Genomic DNA, 20478 nt, shown 5'->3' with positions numbered 1-20478 from the left:
TTAAAGTCTCCCATAGACTTCAATGTTAAAGTCTCCCATAGACTTCAATGTTAAAGTCTCCCATAGACTTCAATGTTAAAGTCTCCCATAGACTTCAATGTTAAAGTCTCCCATAGACTTCAATGTTAAATCTCCCATAGACTTCAATGTTAAAGTCTCCCATAGACTTCAATGTTAAAGTCTCCCATAGACTTCAATGTTAAAGTCTCCCATAGACTTCAATGTTAAAGTATCCATAGACTTCATGTTAAAGTCTCCCATACTTCAATGTTAAAGTCTCCCATAGACTTCAATGTTAAAGTCTCCCATAGACTTCAATGTTAATCTCCCTATACTTCAATGTTAAAGTCTCCCATAGACTTCAATGTCAATATCTCCCATAGACTTCAATGTTAAAGTCTCCCATAGACGTCAATGTTAAAATCTCCCATAGACTTCAATGTTAAAGTCTCCCATAGACTTCAATGTTAAAATCTCCCATAGACTTCAATGTTAAAATATCCCATAGACCTCAATGTTAAAGTCTCCCATAGACTTCAATGTTAAAGTCTCCCATAGACTTCAATGTTAAAGTCTCCCATTGACTTTAATGTTAAAGTCTCCCATAGACTTCAATGTTAAAGTCTCCCATAGACTTCAATGTTAAAGTCTCCCATTGACTTTAATGTTAAGCAAATTTAGCTGTGACGGTCCCACCTGATGACGGAGACTTGTGTTGCCTCCGAAACGTCGTCATTTATTATTTTATTTTATTTCCATTATTACATAATTTAAAGGAACCATAAACACATGAAAAAAGACCTCGATTTACAATTTATGAGTAAAACTCCATTTACACAATATACAAACAGGTAAAAATGTCAAGTTTAAAACGTTGGCGTTCGCGAACAATATCATTCATAAGAGGTTTTTTCGCGATCTAACCCAAGAAACCTCTATTACGGAGGTAAAAATGTAAACAAGTATAACCCGTAAAAACAAAGTTTTTCACTCTAAATCCTTTATATGCGTGGCGGCTAGAGTTCTCTCGTCCTCTGGCTTGAGATGGCTGCAATCTATGGGTCAGATGATTGTCTGCCAGTATTAAGCAATTGGTAATTAAATATTAAATTTGTTTTCCCTAAAAAGTGTAAAATTTTGGAAAAAAAATTTCACGAAAATTAATTGTCTCGCACAACGAGTCTGTGTGGAAAATGTCAGCTCGATTGGATCACGGGAAGTGGGTTAAAAAACGAGCGAAAGATTTGCACAGTCCTATGCAAGCAAGCAAGCACGCACGCACGCAAGCAAGCACGCGAACTTAATATAAAGGATTTAAAAACTTAAATATCTTGGCAACAGTAGCCAATTTTCATATTTGAATTCAGCGCCTCAAAGTCTTCTATATATATATATACAAAAGGAAAATTTGTGGATGTGCGTGTCTGTTCGAAATGTTTAGCGTACTTCTCAACATGCTACAAACTTGAAATTTGGCATGTGGGTAGCTCCCATAATGTAAACAATGCAATAAGTATAAAAAAATAGACTTTTGTCTTTTGTACTAGTAGGAACCTCCTGGTTCCACCACGAGTTTGTCCTGACTAACCCCGTCCCTGCTCCCTCAATTATCGATCACTCCACTACTATACACTACACTATACACTACACTATACACTACACTATACACTACACTATACTCTACTCTACACTATACACTACACTATACACTACACTATACACTACACTGTACACTACACACACTATACTCTACACTATACACTACACTATACTCCAATTATACACTACTATACACTATACACTACACTATACACTACTCTACACACTACACTACTATACACACTACACTCCAATTATACACTACACTACTATACACATTACACTCCAATTATACACTACACTACTATACACACTACACTACTATACACACTACACTACTATACACACTACACTACTATACACACTACACTACACTCCTACACTATACACTACACTATACACTACACACTACACTACACACTACACTACACACTACACTACACTCCTAATCACGCGCGCACCGGCTGAGCTACGGCAGTGGAGCGACGCTCAGAGGCTCGACTCGTTCGGCCACTGCATCGTTCCCTCCGTTGGCTGTACTTCTACGCTCCCCGTCGAGACTCGGACGTGAGCGGCACGGACCGAGGCGTAGGTGGCGTGGGTCGCGGTGTCTCTGCGTGGCGAGGAGTCGTGGTGGTGGTGGTGGTGGCGTTTGTCCGGAGATTCGACTGAACACAAACGGCACGCGGGGACACATTCAGCACAACAACCACAACTACACTACCACAAATACACTACCGCAACTACACTACCACAACTACACTAACACAACTACACTAGCACAACTACACTAACACAACTATACAAGCACATTTTTTTTTGGTGTTTCATTCAGACGCTGTCTCCCCGACAGACCTGGTCTTCAACTGAGGACGGCTGCTTGCGTTGTGGCCGAAACGTCGTGAGAATTGTATTTTATTATGTTTAATTTTTATTATTTTATTATTTCCCTTCTACGTGATGACTTTACCGAAGGAACCAAGAAGATACACAACCACAACTATGATACACAGCAACTACACAACCACAACACAACAACTACGACACACAACGACACAACAACCACAACTACACAACCACAACTACACTACCACAACTATGATACACAGCAACTACACAACCACGACACAACAACTAGAACATGCAACGACACAACAACCACAACTACACTACCACAACTACGACACGCAATGCCACAACAACCATAGACCCACAGAGACCCACACACACTCATAGAGACTCAGACCCACAGAGACCCACACACAGACCCACAGAGACCCACAGAGACCCACACAGAGACCCACACAGAGACCCACAGAGACCCACACAGAGACCCACAGAGACCCACACAAAGACCCACACAGAAACCAACACAGAAACCCACGCAGAGACCCACACAGAGACCCACACAGAGACCCACAGAGACCCACACAAAGACCCACACAGAAACCAACACAGAAACCCACGCAGAGACCCACACAGAGACCCACACGCAGAGACCCACAGAGACCCACACAGAGACCCACACAGAGACCCACAGAGACCCACACAGAAACCCACGCAGAGACCCACACAGAGACCCACACGCAGAGACCCACAGAGACCCACACAGAGACCCACACAGAGACCCACACAGAGACCCACACGCAGAGACCCACAGAGACCCACACAGAGACCCACACGCAGAGACCCACAGAGACCCACACAGAGACCCACACAGAGACCCACAGAGACCCACACAGAAACCCACGCAGAGACCCACACAGAGACCCACACGCAGAGACCCACAGAGACCCACACAGAGACCCACACAGAGACCCACACGCAGAGACCCACAGAGACCCACACAGAAACCCACGCAGAGACCCACACAGAGACCCACACGCAGAGACCCACAGAGACCCACACAGAAACCCACGCAGAGACCCACACAGAAACCCACACGCAGAGACCCACAGAGACCCACACAGAAACCCACGCAGAGACCCACACAGAAACCCACGCAGAGACCCACACAGAGACCCACACGCAGAGACCCACAGAGACCCACACAGAAACCCACGCAGAGACCCACAGAGACCCACACAGAAACCCACGCAGAGACCCACACAGAAACCCACGCAGAGACCCACACAGAGACCCACACGCAGAGACCCACAGAAACCCACACAGAGACCCACACAGAGACCCACACGCAGAGACCCACAGAGACCCACACAGAGACCCACGCAGAGACCCACACAGAGACCCACACAGAGACCCACAGAGACCCACACAGAGACCCACGGGTGTAAGAACTCACTCGCTGTGCCTGTCGCTGCTGCCGCTGGCTTGGGGCTGTCCCTGTTCACCACCGCGTAGGTGGGAGGCTCTTGAAGGGTCTCGTAGTCGCATGCTGGGGGGAATTTAACACGAAGTGTTTTTACTTGAGCACGTGTGAGCACCCCCTCCACCCGCTGACACCCCCCATGATCAGAGACCCACAGAGACCCACACTCATAGAGACCCAGACCCACACAGATCCACGTAGACCCACATTCATAAAGACCTAGACCCGCACAGACCCATAGAGACCCACAAAGAACCACACAGACCCATACAGAGCCACATAGACCCAGAGAGACCCACAAGCATAGAGACCCAGACAGACCCACACAGACTCACACAGACCCACACTCATAGAGACCCAGACCCACACAGACCCACACAGAACCATAGAGACCCACAGAGACCCACACATACCCACAGAGACCCACACTCATAGAGACCCAGACAGACCCACACAGACCCATACAGACCCCCACTGAGACCCACATAGACCCACACTCAAAGAGACCCACACAGACCCACAGAGACCCAGACCCACACAGAGACCCACACACACTCATAAAGATCCATTACCCACACAGACCCACACAGAGACCCACACAGAAACCCACAGAGACCCACACACACTCATAGAGACCCAGACCCACACAGAGACCCACACAGAGACCCACAGAGACCCACACACACTCATAGATACCCAGACACATGCAGACCCACGCAGAGACCCACACTGAGACCCACACAGAGACCCACAGAGACCCACACAGAGACCCACACAGAGACCCACACAGAGACCCACACAGAGACCCACACAGAGACCCACACAGAGACCCACACAGAGACCCACACAGAGACCCACAGAGACCCACACAGAGACCCACACAGAGACCCACACAGAGACCCACACAGAGACCCACACAGAGACCCACACAGAGACCCACACAGAGACCCACACAGAGACCCACAGAGACCCACACAGAGACCCACACAGAGACCCACACAGAGACCCACACAGAGACCCACACAGAGACCCACACAAAGACCCACACAGAGACCCACACAGAGACCCACGCAGAGACCCACACAAAGACCCACACAAAGACCCACACAGAGACCCACACAGAGACCCACGCAGAGACCCACACGCAGAGACCCACACTGAGATCCACACAGAGACCCACACAGAGACCCACACAAAGACCCACACAGAGACCCACACAGAGACCCACAGAGACCCACACAGAGACCCACACAAAGACCCACACAGACACCCACACAGAGACCCACACAGAGACCCACAGAGACCCACACAGAGACCCACACAAAGACCCACACAGACACCCACACAGAGACCCACACAGAGACCCACAGAGACCCACACAGAGACCCACACAGAGACCCACACTGAGACCCACACAGAGACCCACAGAGACCCACAGAGACCCACAGAGACCCACAGAGACCCACACAGAGACCCACACAGAGACCCACAGAGACCCACACAGAGACCCACACTGAGACCCACACAGAGACCCACAGAGACCCACAGAGACCCACACAGAGACCCACACAGAGACCCACAGAGACCCACACAGAGACCCACACAGAGACCCACACGCAGAGACCCACACTGAGACCCACACAGAGACCCACAGAGACCCACGCAGAGACCCACACAGAGACCCACGGGTGTAAGAACTCACGCGCTGTGTCTGTCGCTGCTGCCGCTGGCTTCCGGCTGTCCCTGTTCACCACCGCGTAGGTGAGAGGCTCTTGAACGGTCTCGTAGTCACAGGCTGGAGGGAATTTATCACGAAGTGTTTTTACTTTAGCAGGTGTGAGCACCCCCCCCCCCCCGCTTACTATACATAGAGACCCGCATAGACACCCCCACCACGTAGACCCACATAGACCCATACTCACAGAGACCCATACTCATAGGCACCCACAGAGACCCACAGAGACCCACAGAGACCCCCACTTAATAGAGACCCACAGATGAACCCACCTTCATAGAGACCCACATAGACCAACAAAGACCCCCACTTAATAGAGACCCACAGAGACCCACAGAGATCCACAGAGAACCCACACTCATAGAGACCCACATAGACCCACAGAGACCCACAGAGACCCACAGAGACCCACAGAGAACCCACACTCATAGAGACCCACAGAGACCCACATAGACCCGCAGAGACCCACAGAGACCCACAGAGAACCACAGAGAACCCACGCTCATAGAGACCCACAGAGACCCACAGAGAACCACAGAGACCCATAGAGACCCACATAGACTCACATAGACCCGCAGAGACCCACAGAGACCCACAGAGAACCCACGCTCATAGAGATCCACAGAGACCCACAGAGAACCACAGAGACCCACAGAGACCCACAGAGAACCACAGAGAACCCACGCTCACAGAGACCCACATAGACTCACATAGACCCGCAGAGACCCACAGAGAACCCACGCTCACAGAGACCCACATAGACTCACATAGACCCGCAGAGACCCACAGAGAACCCACGCTCACAGAGACCCACATAGACTCACATAGACCCGCAGAGACCCACAGAGACCTACAGAGAACCCACGCTCATAGAGACCCACAGAGACCCACATAGACCCACAGAGACCCACAGAGACCCACAGAGACTCACATAGACCCACAGAGACCCGCAGAGACCCACAGAGAACCCACGCTCATAGAGACCCACAGAGACCCACAGAGACCCACAGAGAAACCAAAGAGACCCACAGAGACCCACATAGACCCACAGAGACCCACAGAGACCCACAGAGACTCACATAGACCCACAGAGACCCGCAGAGACCCACAGAGAACCCACGCTCATAGAGACCCACAGAGACCCACAGAGACCCACAGAGAAACCAAAGAGACCCACAGAGACCCACAGAGACCCACAGAGACCCCACGCTCATAGAGACCGTTCACGCTGTGCCAGGGGGCGGGTGGAAGAACTCACGCTCCGTTCCCGCTGCTAATGTCAGCGTCCGACCATCCTTGATGGCCTCTGCCGAGATGGGCGGCTCTCCCGCGACCTGGTCATGGCACGAGGCGGTCCCCGGCAGGTCGCATTGCGCTGCGGAGAAAGAAATGAAGAGGCAATTAAAAGGTGAATAGTAATTGCGAAAAGCATTTGTTTTACTTGGCCTGGTGTAAGGCCCCGTGGAGCTATGGATATATATATAGAGAGAGACACATAGAGATCCACACTCATAGAGACCCACAGAGACCCACACTCATAAAGACCCATACTCATAGACATGCGTACCCATAGAGATCCACATTCATAGAGACCCACACTCATAGACACCCGTACTCATAGAGATCCACACTCATAGACACCCGTACTCATAGAGATCCACACTCATAGAGACCCACACTCATAGACACCCTTACCCATAGAGATCCACACTCATAGAGACCCATAGAGACCCATACTCATAGACACCCGTACTCATAGAGACCCACACTCATAGAGACCCACAGAGACCCATACTCATAGACACCCATACTCATAGATATCCACACTCATAGAGACCCACAAAGACCCATACTGATAGAGACCCACATAGACCCATACTAATATAGACCCATATAAGTCCATACTTAGAGACCCACAGATACCCATACTCAGAGAAACCCACATAGACCCATACTCATAGACACCCGTACTCATAGAGACACACACTCATAGAGACCCACTGAGACCCATACTCAGAGACACCCACAGAGACCCAAACTCATAGAGACCCACAGAGACCCACACTCATAGAGACCCACAGAGACCCATACTCATAGAGACCCACAGAGACCCAGACTCATAGAGACCCACAGAGACCCAGACTCATAGAGACCCACAGAGACCCAGACTCATAGAGACCCAGACTCAGAGACACCCACAGAGACCCAGACTCATAGAGACCCACAGAGACCCACACTCATAGAGACCCAGACTCAGAGACACCCACAGAGACCCATACTCATAGAGACCCAGACTCATAGAGACCCACAGAGACCCAGACTCATAGAGACCCACAGAGACCCATACTCATAGAGACCCAGACTCACACCATCACCATCACCACTATCACCACTATCACCATCACCACCATCACCACATCACCACCACCATCACCACCATCACCACCATCACCATCACCACCATCACCACCATCACCATAACCACCATCACCATCACCACCATCACCACCATCACCATCACCACCATCATCACCATCACCACTATCACCACCATCACCACCATCACCACCATCACCACCATCATCACCACCATCACCACCACCATCACCACCATCACCACCACCACCATCACCACCATCACCACCATCACCATCACCACCATCACCATCACCACCATCACCACCATCACCATCACCACCATCATCACCATCACCACTATCACCACCATCACCACCATCACCACCATCACCACCATCACCACCATCACCACCATCACCACCATCACCACCACCACCATCATCACCATCACCACTATCACCACCATCACCACCTCACCACCATCCACCACCATCATCACCACCATCACCACCACCATCACCACCATCACCACCATCACCATCACCACCATCACCACCATCACCATCACCACCATCACCATCACCCATCACCACCATCACCATCACCACCATCATCACCATCACCACTATCACCACCATCACCACCATCACCACCATCACCACCATCATCACCACCATCACCACCACCATCACCACCATCACCACCATCACCATCACCACCATCACCACCATCACCATCACCACCAACACCATCACCACCATCACCACCATCACCATCACCACCATCATCACCATCACCACTATCACCACCATCACCACCATCACCACCATCACCACCATCATCACCATCACCACTATCACCACCATCACCACCATCACCACCATCACCACCATCACCACCATCACCATCACCACTATCACCATCATCACCATCATCACCATCATCACTATCATCACCATCATCACCATCATCACCATCACCACCACCATCACCACCATCACCACCATCACCACCATCACCACCATCACCATCACCACCATCACCACCATCACCACCATCACCACCACCACCATCATCATCATCACCACTATCACCACCATCACCACCATCATCACCATCACCACCATCACCACCATCACCACCATCACCACTATCACCACCATCACCACCATCACCATCACCACCATCACCACCATCACCACCATCACCATCACCACCATCACCACCATCACCACCATCACCACCATCACCACCATCATCACCACTATCACCACCATCACCACCATCATCACCATCACCACCATCACCACCATCACCACCATCACCACTATCACCACCATCACCACCATCACCATCACCACCATCACCACCATCACCACCATCACCACCATCACCATCACCACCATCACCACCATCACCATCACCACCATCACCACCATCACCACCATCACCACCATCACCATCACCACCATCATCACCATCACCACCATCACCACCATCACCACCATCACCACCATCACCACCATCACCATCACCACCATCACCACCATCACCATCACCACTATCACCACTATCACCATCACCACCATCACCACCATCACCACCATCACCACCACAAGTTGACAGCAACTCTACCAAGTGGCTGATATCATCATCACCACCATCACCACGTGGGAATTTATAGCAGCAGACAAGTCCTCTGCACGAGTGTTGATGTTGATTCTAATTGGGGAGATGAAAAATCGGAGGACCTGGCGAAAAATACACGCGACCACCACAGGGAGAGAGAGAGAGAGACACGCAGACTCCAAATATACAGCAGACCTCCTGTATACCAGGCGAGGTAGTCAACATCTCCACGGAGAGAGATAAATACAGACTCCAAATATACAGCAGCAGTAGCAGGCTACGTCAGGGTCGGGATCGAACCCACGACCTCCTGTATACCAGACGAGGTAGTTAACATCTCCATTGAGAGAGAGAGACACGCAGACTCCAAATATACAGCAGACCTCCTGTATACCAGACGAGGTAGTCATCATCTCCACGGGGAGAGATAAACACAGACTCCAAATATACAGCAGCAGCAGCAGGCATCGTCAGGATCCAGGATGGAACCCACGACCTCCTGTATACCAGGCGAGGTAGTCAACATCTCCACGGGGAGAGAGAGACGCAGAATCCAAATATACAGCAGGAGACATCGTCAGGGCCCAGGATCGAATCCACGACCTCCTGTATACCAGGCGAGGTAGTCAACATGTCCACGGGGAGAGAGAGACACAGACTCCAAATATACAGCAGCAGTAGCAGGCTACGTCAGGGTCGGGATCGAACCCACGACCTGCTGTATACCAGGCGAGGTAGTCAACATCTCCATTGGGAGAGAGAGACACGCAGTCTCCAGATATATATGAGGTGTCATGGTCGCGATCGAACCCACGACCTCCTGCGTACCAGGCGAGGTAGTCAACATCTCTCAGGGTCTGGGATCGAACCCACGACCTCCTGCATACCAGGCGAGGTAGTCAACATCTCTCAGGGTCTGGGATCGAACCCACGACCTCCTGCGTACCAGGCGAGGTAGTCAACATCTCTCCTAGACACCGTGGGTTCCTAAAACTGGAATGGTGGTGAAATTCGACGCGGTTTACTTACAAACGAGTTGGTTGATTTTTTCTGCACCGGGCCAAGCGTCCTCCGGGTCTTCGTAGTTGGCTTCATCATCAGCATCGCTGCCTTCATCATCATCATTGTGGTCGTCATCATCAACAAAATCATCATCATCATAATCGTCATCATCATCGTCGTCATCATCATAATCGTCATCATCATAATCGTCATCATCGTCATCGTCATCATCATCGTGGTCATCATCACCATCATCATCATCGTCGTCGTCGTCATCATCATCGTCATCATCATCGTCATCATCATAATCGTCATCATCATCGTCGTCATCATCATAATCGTCATCATCATAATCGTCATCATCGTCATCGTCATCATCATCATCGTCATCGTCATCATCATCGTGGTCATCATCACCATCATCATCATCGTCGTCGTCGTCATCATCATCGTCATCATCATTGTCATCATCATCATCATCGTCGTCAACATCATCGTCATCATCATAATCGTCGTCGTCATCATCGTCATTATCATCGTCATCATCATCGTCGTCATCATCGTCATCGTCATCATCGTCATCATCATCGTCATCATCATCATCAGAATCGTCGCCATCATCATCGTCGTCATCATCATCGTCGTCATCATCGTCATCATCATTATCGTCATCATCATCATCGTCATCATCATCGTCATCATCATCGTCATCATCATCGTCATCATCATGATCGTCATCATTATCGTCGTCATCATCGTCATAATCGTCATCCTCACCATCATCATCATCATCGTCATCATCATCGTCGTCATCATCGTCATAATCGTCATCCTCATCATCATCGTCATCATCATCATCGTCGTCGTCATCATCGTCATCATCGTCATCATCATTGTTATCATCGTCATCATCATCATCGTCATCATCATCATCGTCGTCATCATCATCGTCGTCATTGTCATCATCCACTCAGTAGAGCCGAGTTTGATTGATGTTGATTGGCTGTGGCTCTGCTGTCATCCACTCAGTGGGATAGATTATTTTTCTGGGCAGGAGCCAGGAAAGTGTTATGATCACTGCCCGCGCACATCATCAATCGGTCAGTCGTTAGTGTCCGCTCACAATCGAAAGGGTCAGCAATCGAAATCGTAAGCTGTGCTTCGTTTTGAGCGATTCATCCGACCGTTGGTTTTCGATCAATTAATTTGTGAGTTTCAGTTCGCAAAACCGTGTTACTGAAACAGAGTGCATTGATACATCAGTGGTTTTTGGCATAGAGATGCGCGGAAAATCAAAACAAGTATAACCCGTAAAAACAAAGTTTTTCACTATAAATCCTTTATATGCGTGGCGGCTAGAGTCCTCTCGTCCTCTGGCTTGAGATGGCTGCCAACTATGGGTCAGATGATTGCTTGGCCCCATTAAGCAATTGGTAATTACATATTATTTTTTGTTCCTAAAAAGTGTACAATTTTGGAAAAAATATTTTCACGAACATTAATTGTCACGCACAACGAGTCTGTGTGGAAAATGTCAGCTCGATTGGATCACGGGAAGTGGGTTAAAAAACGACCGAAAGATTTGCACGGTCGTAAGCAAGCAAGCAAGCACGCAAGCAAGCAAGCGGACTTAATATAAAGGATTTAAAAATGCCTACATGTTCCAAAAAATTGCGACATTTTTGGGATTATCCACGATTTTAAATTATCCACAGCCCTCCTGCCCGTCATAATCGAGAGCCTAACTGTCGTTTTGGCTCTCACATGTACCTGGACGTCGCGTGGAATCGTTGTGCGTTTCTCTGTAATGAATCAAAGGGTTTAAAAACAACAACAACAACCAACAGACCAGCAGGCTTTGCACGTATAGCGCATTCTCCTAAAGTTGCCAACGTGCGCTGTGGGTTTGTAACTCTCCAACACACACACACGATTTCGATTTAAAGCTTTCGTGACTGCAGGGATTCATCTATAGTATAGTTATTATATTATTTAATTATGTTATATTTTTATTATTTTATTATTTCCATTCTACGTGACTTTACCGAAAGAACCAAGAAGACACACATACGAGTTAAAACCCGTCACCACACGACACAGCCCACTAGTAAGGGTTGTCACGTAAACAGAACGTGGCCAATTCGTTACTAGTACAGCACTAGTGTATACTGTAGTAGTGTAGTGTATAGTGTAGTGTATAGTGTAGTGTATAGTGTAGTGTATAGTGTAGTGTATAGTAGTGTATAGTGTAGTGTATAGTAGTGTATAGTGTAGTATATAGTAGTGTATAGTGTAGTGTATAGTGTAGTGTATAGTAGTGTATAGTGTAGTGTATAGTAGTATGGTGTATAGTGTCGTGTATAGTAATGTATAGTGTAGTGTATAGTGTAGTGTATAGTAGTGTATAGTGTAGTGTATAGTGTAGTGTATAGTAGTGTATAGTGTAGTGTATAGTAGTATGGTGTATAGTGTCGTGAGTATAGTGTATTGTAGTGTGTAGTGTATAGTAGTGTAGTGTATAGTGTAGTGTATAGTGTAGTGTATAGTGTAGTGTATAGTGTAGTGTATAGTGTAGTGTATAGTAGTGTATAGTGTAGTGTAAGTATAGTGTAGTGTATTGTAGTGTATAGTATAGTAGTGTATAGTGTAGTGTATAGTAGTGTATAGTGTAGTATATAGTGTAGTGTATTGTGTATTGTAGTGTATACTGTAGCAGTGTAGTGTATAGTGTAGTGTATAGTAGTGTATAGTGTAGTGTATAGTGTAGTATATAGTGTAGTGTATAGTGTAGTGTATAGTAGTGTATAGTGTAGTGCATAATAGTATGGTGTATAGTGTCGTGTGTATAGTGTATTGTAGTGTATAGTGTAGTGTATAGTAGTGCATAGTGTAGTGTATAGTGTAGTGTAAGTATAGTGTAGTGTATAGTGTATTGTAGTGTATAGTAGTGTAGTGTATAATGTAGTGTATAGTGTATTGCAGTGAAGTGTATAGTGTGGTGTACTAGTACAGCACACCGGTGTGTTGGAGAGCCAAGCCACACCATTTACAATCTGAGTACACAGATTGTAAATTTTACAATCTGACTGTAAAATATGTTGTGGTTTGGCTCTCCAACACACCAGCGTGCTGTACTAGTATACTACACTATACACTACACTACTATACACTACACTATACACTACACTACTATACACTACACTATACACTACACTATACACTACACTATTATACACTACACTACTATACACTACACTACTATACACTACACTATACACTACACTACTATACACTACACTACTACACACTACGCTATACATTACACTATTATACACTACACTATACACTACACTATTATACACTACACTATACACGACTATACACTACACTACTATACCCTACACTATACACTACACTATACACTACTATACACTACACTATACACTACTATACACTACACTATACACCAGAGGTGTGGACTCGAGTCATGTGACTTGGACTCGAGTCAGACTCGAGTCATGAATTTGATGACTTCAGACTCGACTTGGACTTGCATAACAATGACTTTGTCCCACCTCTGCTATACACTACTATACACTGCACTATACACTACTATACACTACACTATACACTACTATACACTACACTATACACTACTATACACGACTATACACTAGTGCTGTACTAGTGACGAATTGGCCACGTTCTGTCTACGTGACGACCCTTACTCGTTGGCTGTGTCGGGTGGTGGCGGGTTTTAACGACACATTAAAATATTTACGCGTCTAACCCCAAAAAAATCTCCAAAAGCTCATCTCCGGCGTTAATTTCTCTCTCTCGCCTTATGATGGCGACGACGACAAAAAAATACCGATTGACATGATGACATGATTTAAAGCTTTTGTGACTGCAGGGATTCATCTTCTTGTTTCTTTCGGTAAAGTCACGTAGAAGGGAAGTAATAAAATAATAAAAAATAAAACATAATTAAATAATTCTCACGACGTTTCGGCCACAACGCAAGCAGCCGTCCTCAGGTGAAGAATGAAACACCACCAAGCTTGGAGCGTATATTTAAGCTGGGTTTATTACTTCCCTTCTACGTGACTTTACCCAAAGAACCAAGAAGATGATGACATGACTCTGCTACCTCTTTGCATGTCGCATATGCGCTCTCTAATCCGCTCTCCTTGCTATTTATCAATATTTGTTCATTCAAGACGACATCTTGGTTACACTTCTGGTCAACAACAACAAAAATCACGGTCACCATTTTCATCGTTTGTAGGCGACTCGAAGCAGTGCCTTGACTATCGTGGCCTATTAGATAACGGGGACCTGCCATTATCCATTATCTATCTGTAGTGGTGTGAACTACTCGCTGTTCGCAAGCTGTGAGAGCAGATCGTAAACAAGGTTTCCCGCTCAATCAAACGGTCAGGGTCAAATGGGGCGAGGTAGGATCCAAACGCCAGATTGGGAAGGACCAATCAGAGGGTCCCACAAGGTGGCCGGGGATTGGACAACGCGGCCACGAACAGGTATAAAAGCCAGAGCGCTGAGAGCTCTTGGCCAGTTCTGCTACACGAAGACCCAAGTCGACCGAAGACATCTAGGACCCTGGACCAAGCCCTCCAGCCCTTATCAGGGCTCAGAGTAAACCAGTGGTCGGGGAGAGATCCCCTAGGTCCGGCCAGAGGACGCTGGGAGAGCAGGGAGATTAGACAGCCTGCAGGCTCCGGAGGCTTGGACCTTCCGAGGGTAACGGGTGAGGGGACCATATACCCCCTTAGTGTGATAGGGACTGTGTGTTAAGATAATAAACGGTGTGTGCCATAAAAAACATCCAATAGAACCCGTCGCAAGTTGAAAGAGACAAAGACGGACTCACCTTATCCTCGTAGCTTTGTGTTTCATCTCGAAGGCTGTGGTGGGACGGGGCGGCGGTGCAATGAACCAGAAACAAACGCAATTCATTTCGATTTAAAATCGGAGGCAGTCCTCACTTTCCTCACACCCTCCATCCTCACTCTGCCCTCTCTTTACTCCCCATCAACCCCCTCCCTCCCTCCCTCCCCCTCCTTCTCCCCCATCCCTCTTCCCCATCCCTCCCCTCCTGCCTGTCCCTTTCCCTTCCTCCCTCCCCCTTTCTCCTCCCACCCCCTGCCTCCCTCCTCCCTCCTCTCCTCCCTCCCTCCCTCCCCCCCTCCTTCATCCCCCTCCTCCACCCCTTCCCATCCCTCCCCTCCCCCTTCCTCCCTCCCCCTTCTCCTCCTACCCCCTGCCTCCCCCCCTCCTTTCTCCCTCCCCCTCCTTCCTCCCTCCCCCTTCCCCCCTCCCCCCTTCTCCTCCCACCCCCTGCCTCCCTCCCTCCTTCCTCCCTCTCCCCTCCTCCCTCCCCCTTCCCCCCTCCCCCCTTCTCATCCCACCCCCTGCCTCCCCCCCCTCTCTCCCTCCTTCATCCCTCCCCCTCCCTCTCCTCCCTCTCTCCCCCCTTCCCCCCTCCTCCCTCCCCTCTCCTCCCTCCTCCCTCCCTCCCCACCCCTCCCCCTTCCTCCCTCCCCCCTTCTCCTCCCTCCCCCTGCCCCCCTCCCTCCCTCCCCCTTCCCCCCTCCCCCCCCTCCCCATCCCTCCCCCTTCCTCCCCCTTTTCCTCCCACCCCCTGCCTCCCTCCCCCTCCCTCCCTCCCCCTTCCCTCTCCTCCCTCCCCCTTCCCCCCTCCCTCCCTCCACCATTGTACGGCTACTCATGTAGATGCGGGGTAGTTAACGTCTCCTCGCCACCGTGGCGTCCTCAAAATGTGACAGAGCCATCATGGAATCAGGACCATTGCTTAGCCCGCAGGAGGTGCCTCAACTACACGTATCGTTGTTGTTAATCGTTAGCGCCGTCACCCGATACGTGCGAAAGAAATAACGCCGATCGGGAACGCATCCCCACAGACACAATGGTGTCACGCTGCCCTTTTAGCGCCGATTCGTTTAGCGCTGCTCGCTTCTCTTTAGTTTACGATCAGTGGAAACAAGAAGATGCTCGTTGTAGTCGGCACTTTGCTTCGTTCATTATTTCGTATTTTTTTTATCTTTGCTTTATGTAACCCCCCCCTCTCGCTCTCGCTCACTCTCTCGCTCACTCTCTCGCTCACTCTCTCGCTCACTCTCCCGCTCACTCTCTCGCTCACTCTCCCGCTCACTCTCTCTCACTCGCTCTCTCGCTCGCTCACTCTCCCGCTCACTCTTTCGCTCACTCTCCCGCTCACTCTCCCGCTCACTCTCGCTCACTCTCCCGCTCGCTCTCCCGCTCGCTCTCCCGCTCGCTCTCCCGCTCGCTCTCTCTCCCGCTCGCTCTCCCGCTCACTCTCTCGCTCACTCTCCCGCTCACTCTCCCGCTCACTCTCTCGCTCACTCTCTCGCTCGCTCTCTCGCTCGCTCTCTCGGTCACTCTCTCGCTCACTCTCTCGCTCACTCTCTCGGTCACTCTCTCGCTCACTCTCTCGCTCACTCTCTCGCTCACTCTCCCGCTCACTCTCTCGCTCACTCTCTCGCTCACTCTCTCTCGCTCACTCTCTCGCTCACTCTCTCGCTCACTCTCTCGCTCACTTTCCTGCTCACTCTCTCGCTCACTCTCGTTCTGCACGCAGCCCTTCTCGCAGCCTGCCCCGTCATGGTGCCATCAAGACCCAAAAGGCTTACCTCTGACGATGAAAACAATGACGAAGATGACGATGACGATGATCACGCCTATGGTCATGCCAGTGATTCCAACTGTAAAAAAATTAACCCGTAAAAACAAAGTTTTTCACTATAAATCCTTTATATGCGTGGCATCGGTTTTATTTTATTATTCATTTCTGTTTTTCTTGAGTAAGAGTTTCATTTTTTATCACGTTGGTATTTTAAATTAAATATAAGGAAAGTCGTATATAAGGATTATAAAGTTTTCAGTTTTTGTATGATTGTTTATATTGTACATTTTTGTTGTTTTCTTGAATAATTTTCTGTGTTTAGGAAAAATATATGATTGTGTTAGTGAATTTTTTTTTTCCTAAAAAGTGGAAAATTTTAGATTTTTTTTTCACGAAAATAAATTGTCACACACAACGAGTCTGTGTGCAAAATGTCAACTCGATTGGATCACGGGAAGTGGGTTAAAAAACGACCGAAAGATTTGCACGGTGGTAAGCGCGCAAGCAAGCAAGCAAGCGAACTTAATATAAAGGATTTAAAAATATATTCGCCTGTGGAGGACGCGGAGATCGATCCCGCGACCTTTGGGCATGGGAAGCGAGGGCGCTACCAACTGCGCTACTCCGCCACGGCCTGTGGAGCTGTCACGCTCTGGGCTCCTACACTGTGACGTTCAGCCAAAGCCATGAATGAGTTCTATTTGAATAAATGTAAAATACAATTTTTTTGCCTAAAAAGTGTAAAATTTAGGAAATTTCACGAACATTAATTGTCTCGCACAACGAGTCTGTGTGGAAAATGTCAGCTCGATTGGATCACGGGAAGTGGGTTAAAAAACGATCGCAAGATTTACACGGTCGTAAGCAAGCAAGCAAGCGAACTTAATATAAAGGATTTAATAAAGGATTTAAAAACGAGGGAACGAGGAGGCTTGCCTGGTGACGCTTTCCAACGCGCAGCTTCTGCTAGGAAAAGTATTTCGCCAGCGATGGGGATGACCGCGCCCCGTTACGAATACGAATACTATGAAGTTTATACTTTAGTTTTTTACGTGGTTGTTTGGTTTCTGCAGCTGCATACTATTCACCAGAGGTGGGACAAAGTCATTGTTATGCAAGTCCAAGTCGAGTCTGAAGTCATCAAATTCATGACTCGAGTCTGACTCGAGTCCAAGTCACATGACTCGAGTCCACACCTCAGAGGTGGGACAAAGTCATTGTTATGCAAGTCCAAGTCGAGTCTGAAGTCATCAAATTCATGACTCGAGTCTGACTCGAGTCCAAGTCACATGACTCGAGTCCACACCTCAGAGGTGGGACAAAGTCATTGTTATGCAAGTCCAAGTCGAGTCTGAAGTCATCAAATTCATGACTCGAGTCTGACTCGAGTCCAAGTCACATGACTCGAGTCCACACCTCAGAGGTGGGACAAAGTCATTGTTATGCAAGTCCAAGTCGAGTCTGAAGTCATCAAATTGATGACTCGAGTCTGACTCGAGTCCAAGTCACATGACTCGAGTCCACACCTCTGCTATTCACATTCCTTCCCTTTGTTGGTGCTGCCTCTGCCCCTGCCCCCTCCCTTTGATGCTGCTAATCCTGCATGATGCACGGGCATAATATGACTTTGAAAACCCCCCGCCCACCTCCCACGCATTTCACAATTCGCACTATTCGCATTCCTGCATTTCCCATAAATATGCTAAATTCCTCTTCAAATGCAAATTCTTTTGTCAAGGCTCTCTTCCTCCTCCCTCACAGCTTAAATAGACACTCCACGCCTAAGACGTGTCATTTAGACTCTGTCTTATCGACAGACATGTTATAGTACGGTATATGCTCGTGTGATGTAAGAGAATAAAGTTTAGATGGAAGCATATTATATAATTTTTATGACGTAGAATTGTAATGTATTACTTGCTGTTAGTAACTCAGCTTAGTGTAGAGTATAGTAAGTATACTGATGGTGCTATGCAGTTTATACTTTAGTTTTTTATGTAGTTTATACTTTAGTTTTCTACGTGGCTGTTGATTAACTGCAGCTACATATGATTAACATTCCTTTCCTTTGTTACTGCTAATCCCTGCACCCCCCTTTGGTGCTGTTGATCCTGCATAATGCATGGGCATAATATGACTTTGAAACCCCCCCACCCACCTCCTACGCATTTCCCATGAATATGCTAAATTCCTCTTCATATGCACATTATTTTTGTTAAGGCGCTCTTCCACCTCCAACTCAGCTTATATATAAGCTCCTAGCTTGGTAGTGTCTCATTCTTCACCTGAAGACGGCTGCTTGCGTTGCGGCCGAAACGTCGTGAGAATTATTTTATTATGTTTATTTTTATTATTTTATTACTTCCCTTCTACGTGGTGACTTTACCGAAAGAACCAAGAAGATGAATCCCTGCAGTCACGAAAGCTTTAAATCGAAATAAAAAAACTAAAACCACGGTGAGGCTCTCGCAATGTCGGCGCTGATGACGGGGGATTACCGCCGCGGACAATTTCGATAATCCAAAAGCGGGACCCATTTTTTTTATCCCCATGGGTCTCCGTGCCAAAGAGAACACACAAAAAAACTACCACCGATGTACGTATGCACTCCTGTTTAGGTCGCACGGTTTCCTTAATTGAAACTCACGGAATGAATGGTCGAAAACAAAAGGTCGGATGAATCACTCAAAACCAAGCACGGCTGACGATTTCGATTGCTTACTCTTTAGAGCACTAACGATCGACCGATGGATGATGCGCATGCTCGGTGTTAACACTGGTCAACACACTTTTTCTGGCACAAGGTATTCCAACGGTTTTAAGGTAATTTTGGGGTGCTGATTCCAAATCTGGTATCAGTTTTTGTCTATAACATCAGTTTTTTGAGATATCAAATATTGCATTTTCAATAAAAACTGCAGAAGAAAAATATTAAATAAATGTGGATATCTACATAAAATGATATTATAGACACACTATACAAAAAATACAGCGCCAAATTTTAACACTGAAGCAGTCACTGACTCGCAACAACTTGCAATCATAAGTGACGGAGTTAATTTCGGGTAAAATCAATGAAAATGGGGTATGCCGATAGCATAACAATGAGATGTGATAGAGCAAATCTGAGATCAGATTTGG

General features: G+C 47.9%; 1 protein-coding gene across 1 annotated transcript in view; it reads right to left on the bottom strand.

Moving 5' to 3' along the window:
- Positions 1–337: 337 nt before the first annotated feature.
- LOC133339157 (uncharacterized) overlaps positions 338–20478 on the bottom strand; it is a 59719-nt gene continuing 39578 nt past the window's right edge. The window contains exons 7-14 of the mRNA XM_061547298.1: positions 17345–17416; positions 15544–15577; positions 12423–12454; positions 10680–10760; positions 6922–7038; positions 5631–5723; positions 3902–3994; positions 338–2267 (exon numbers count right to left, since the gene is read on the bottom strand). Of these exons, the coding sequence (XP_061403282.1) occupies positions 2089–2267; positions 3902–3994; positions 5631–5723; positions 6922–7038; positions 10680–10760; positions 12423–12454; positions 15544–15577; positions 17345–17416 (701 nt within the window). The 3' untranslated portion in view covers positions 338–2088. The remainder of the gene's footprint in view (positions 2268–3901; positions 3995–5630; positions 5724–6921; positions 7039–10679; positions 10761–12422; positions 12455–15543; positions 15578–17344; positions 17417–20478) is intronic.

Source organism: Lethenteron reissneri, unplaced genomic scaffold, assembly GCF_015708825.2.
Source record: "Lethenteron reissneri isolate LAM-NWPU_2019-01 unplaced genomic scaffold, ASM1570882v1 scaffold_1640, whole genome shotgun sequence".
In the NCBI taxonomy this organism is placed as follows: domain Eukaryota; kingdom Metazoa; phylum Chordata; class Hyperoartia; order Petromyzontiformes; family Petromyzontidae; genus Lethenteron; species Lethenteron reissneri.
Note: the sequence above shows the minus strand (reverse complement) of the source record. Positions and strands in the feature narration are given on the sequence as shown.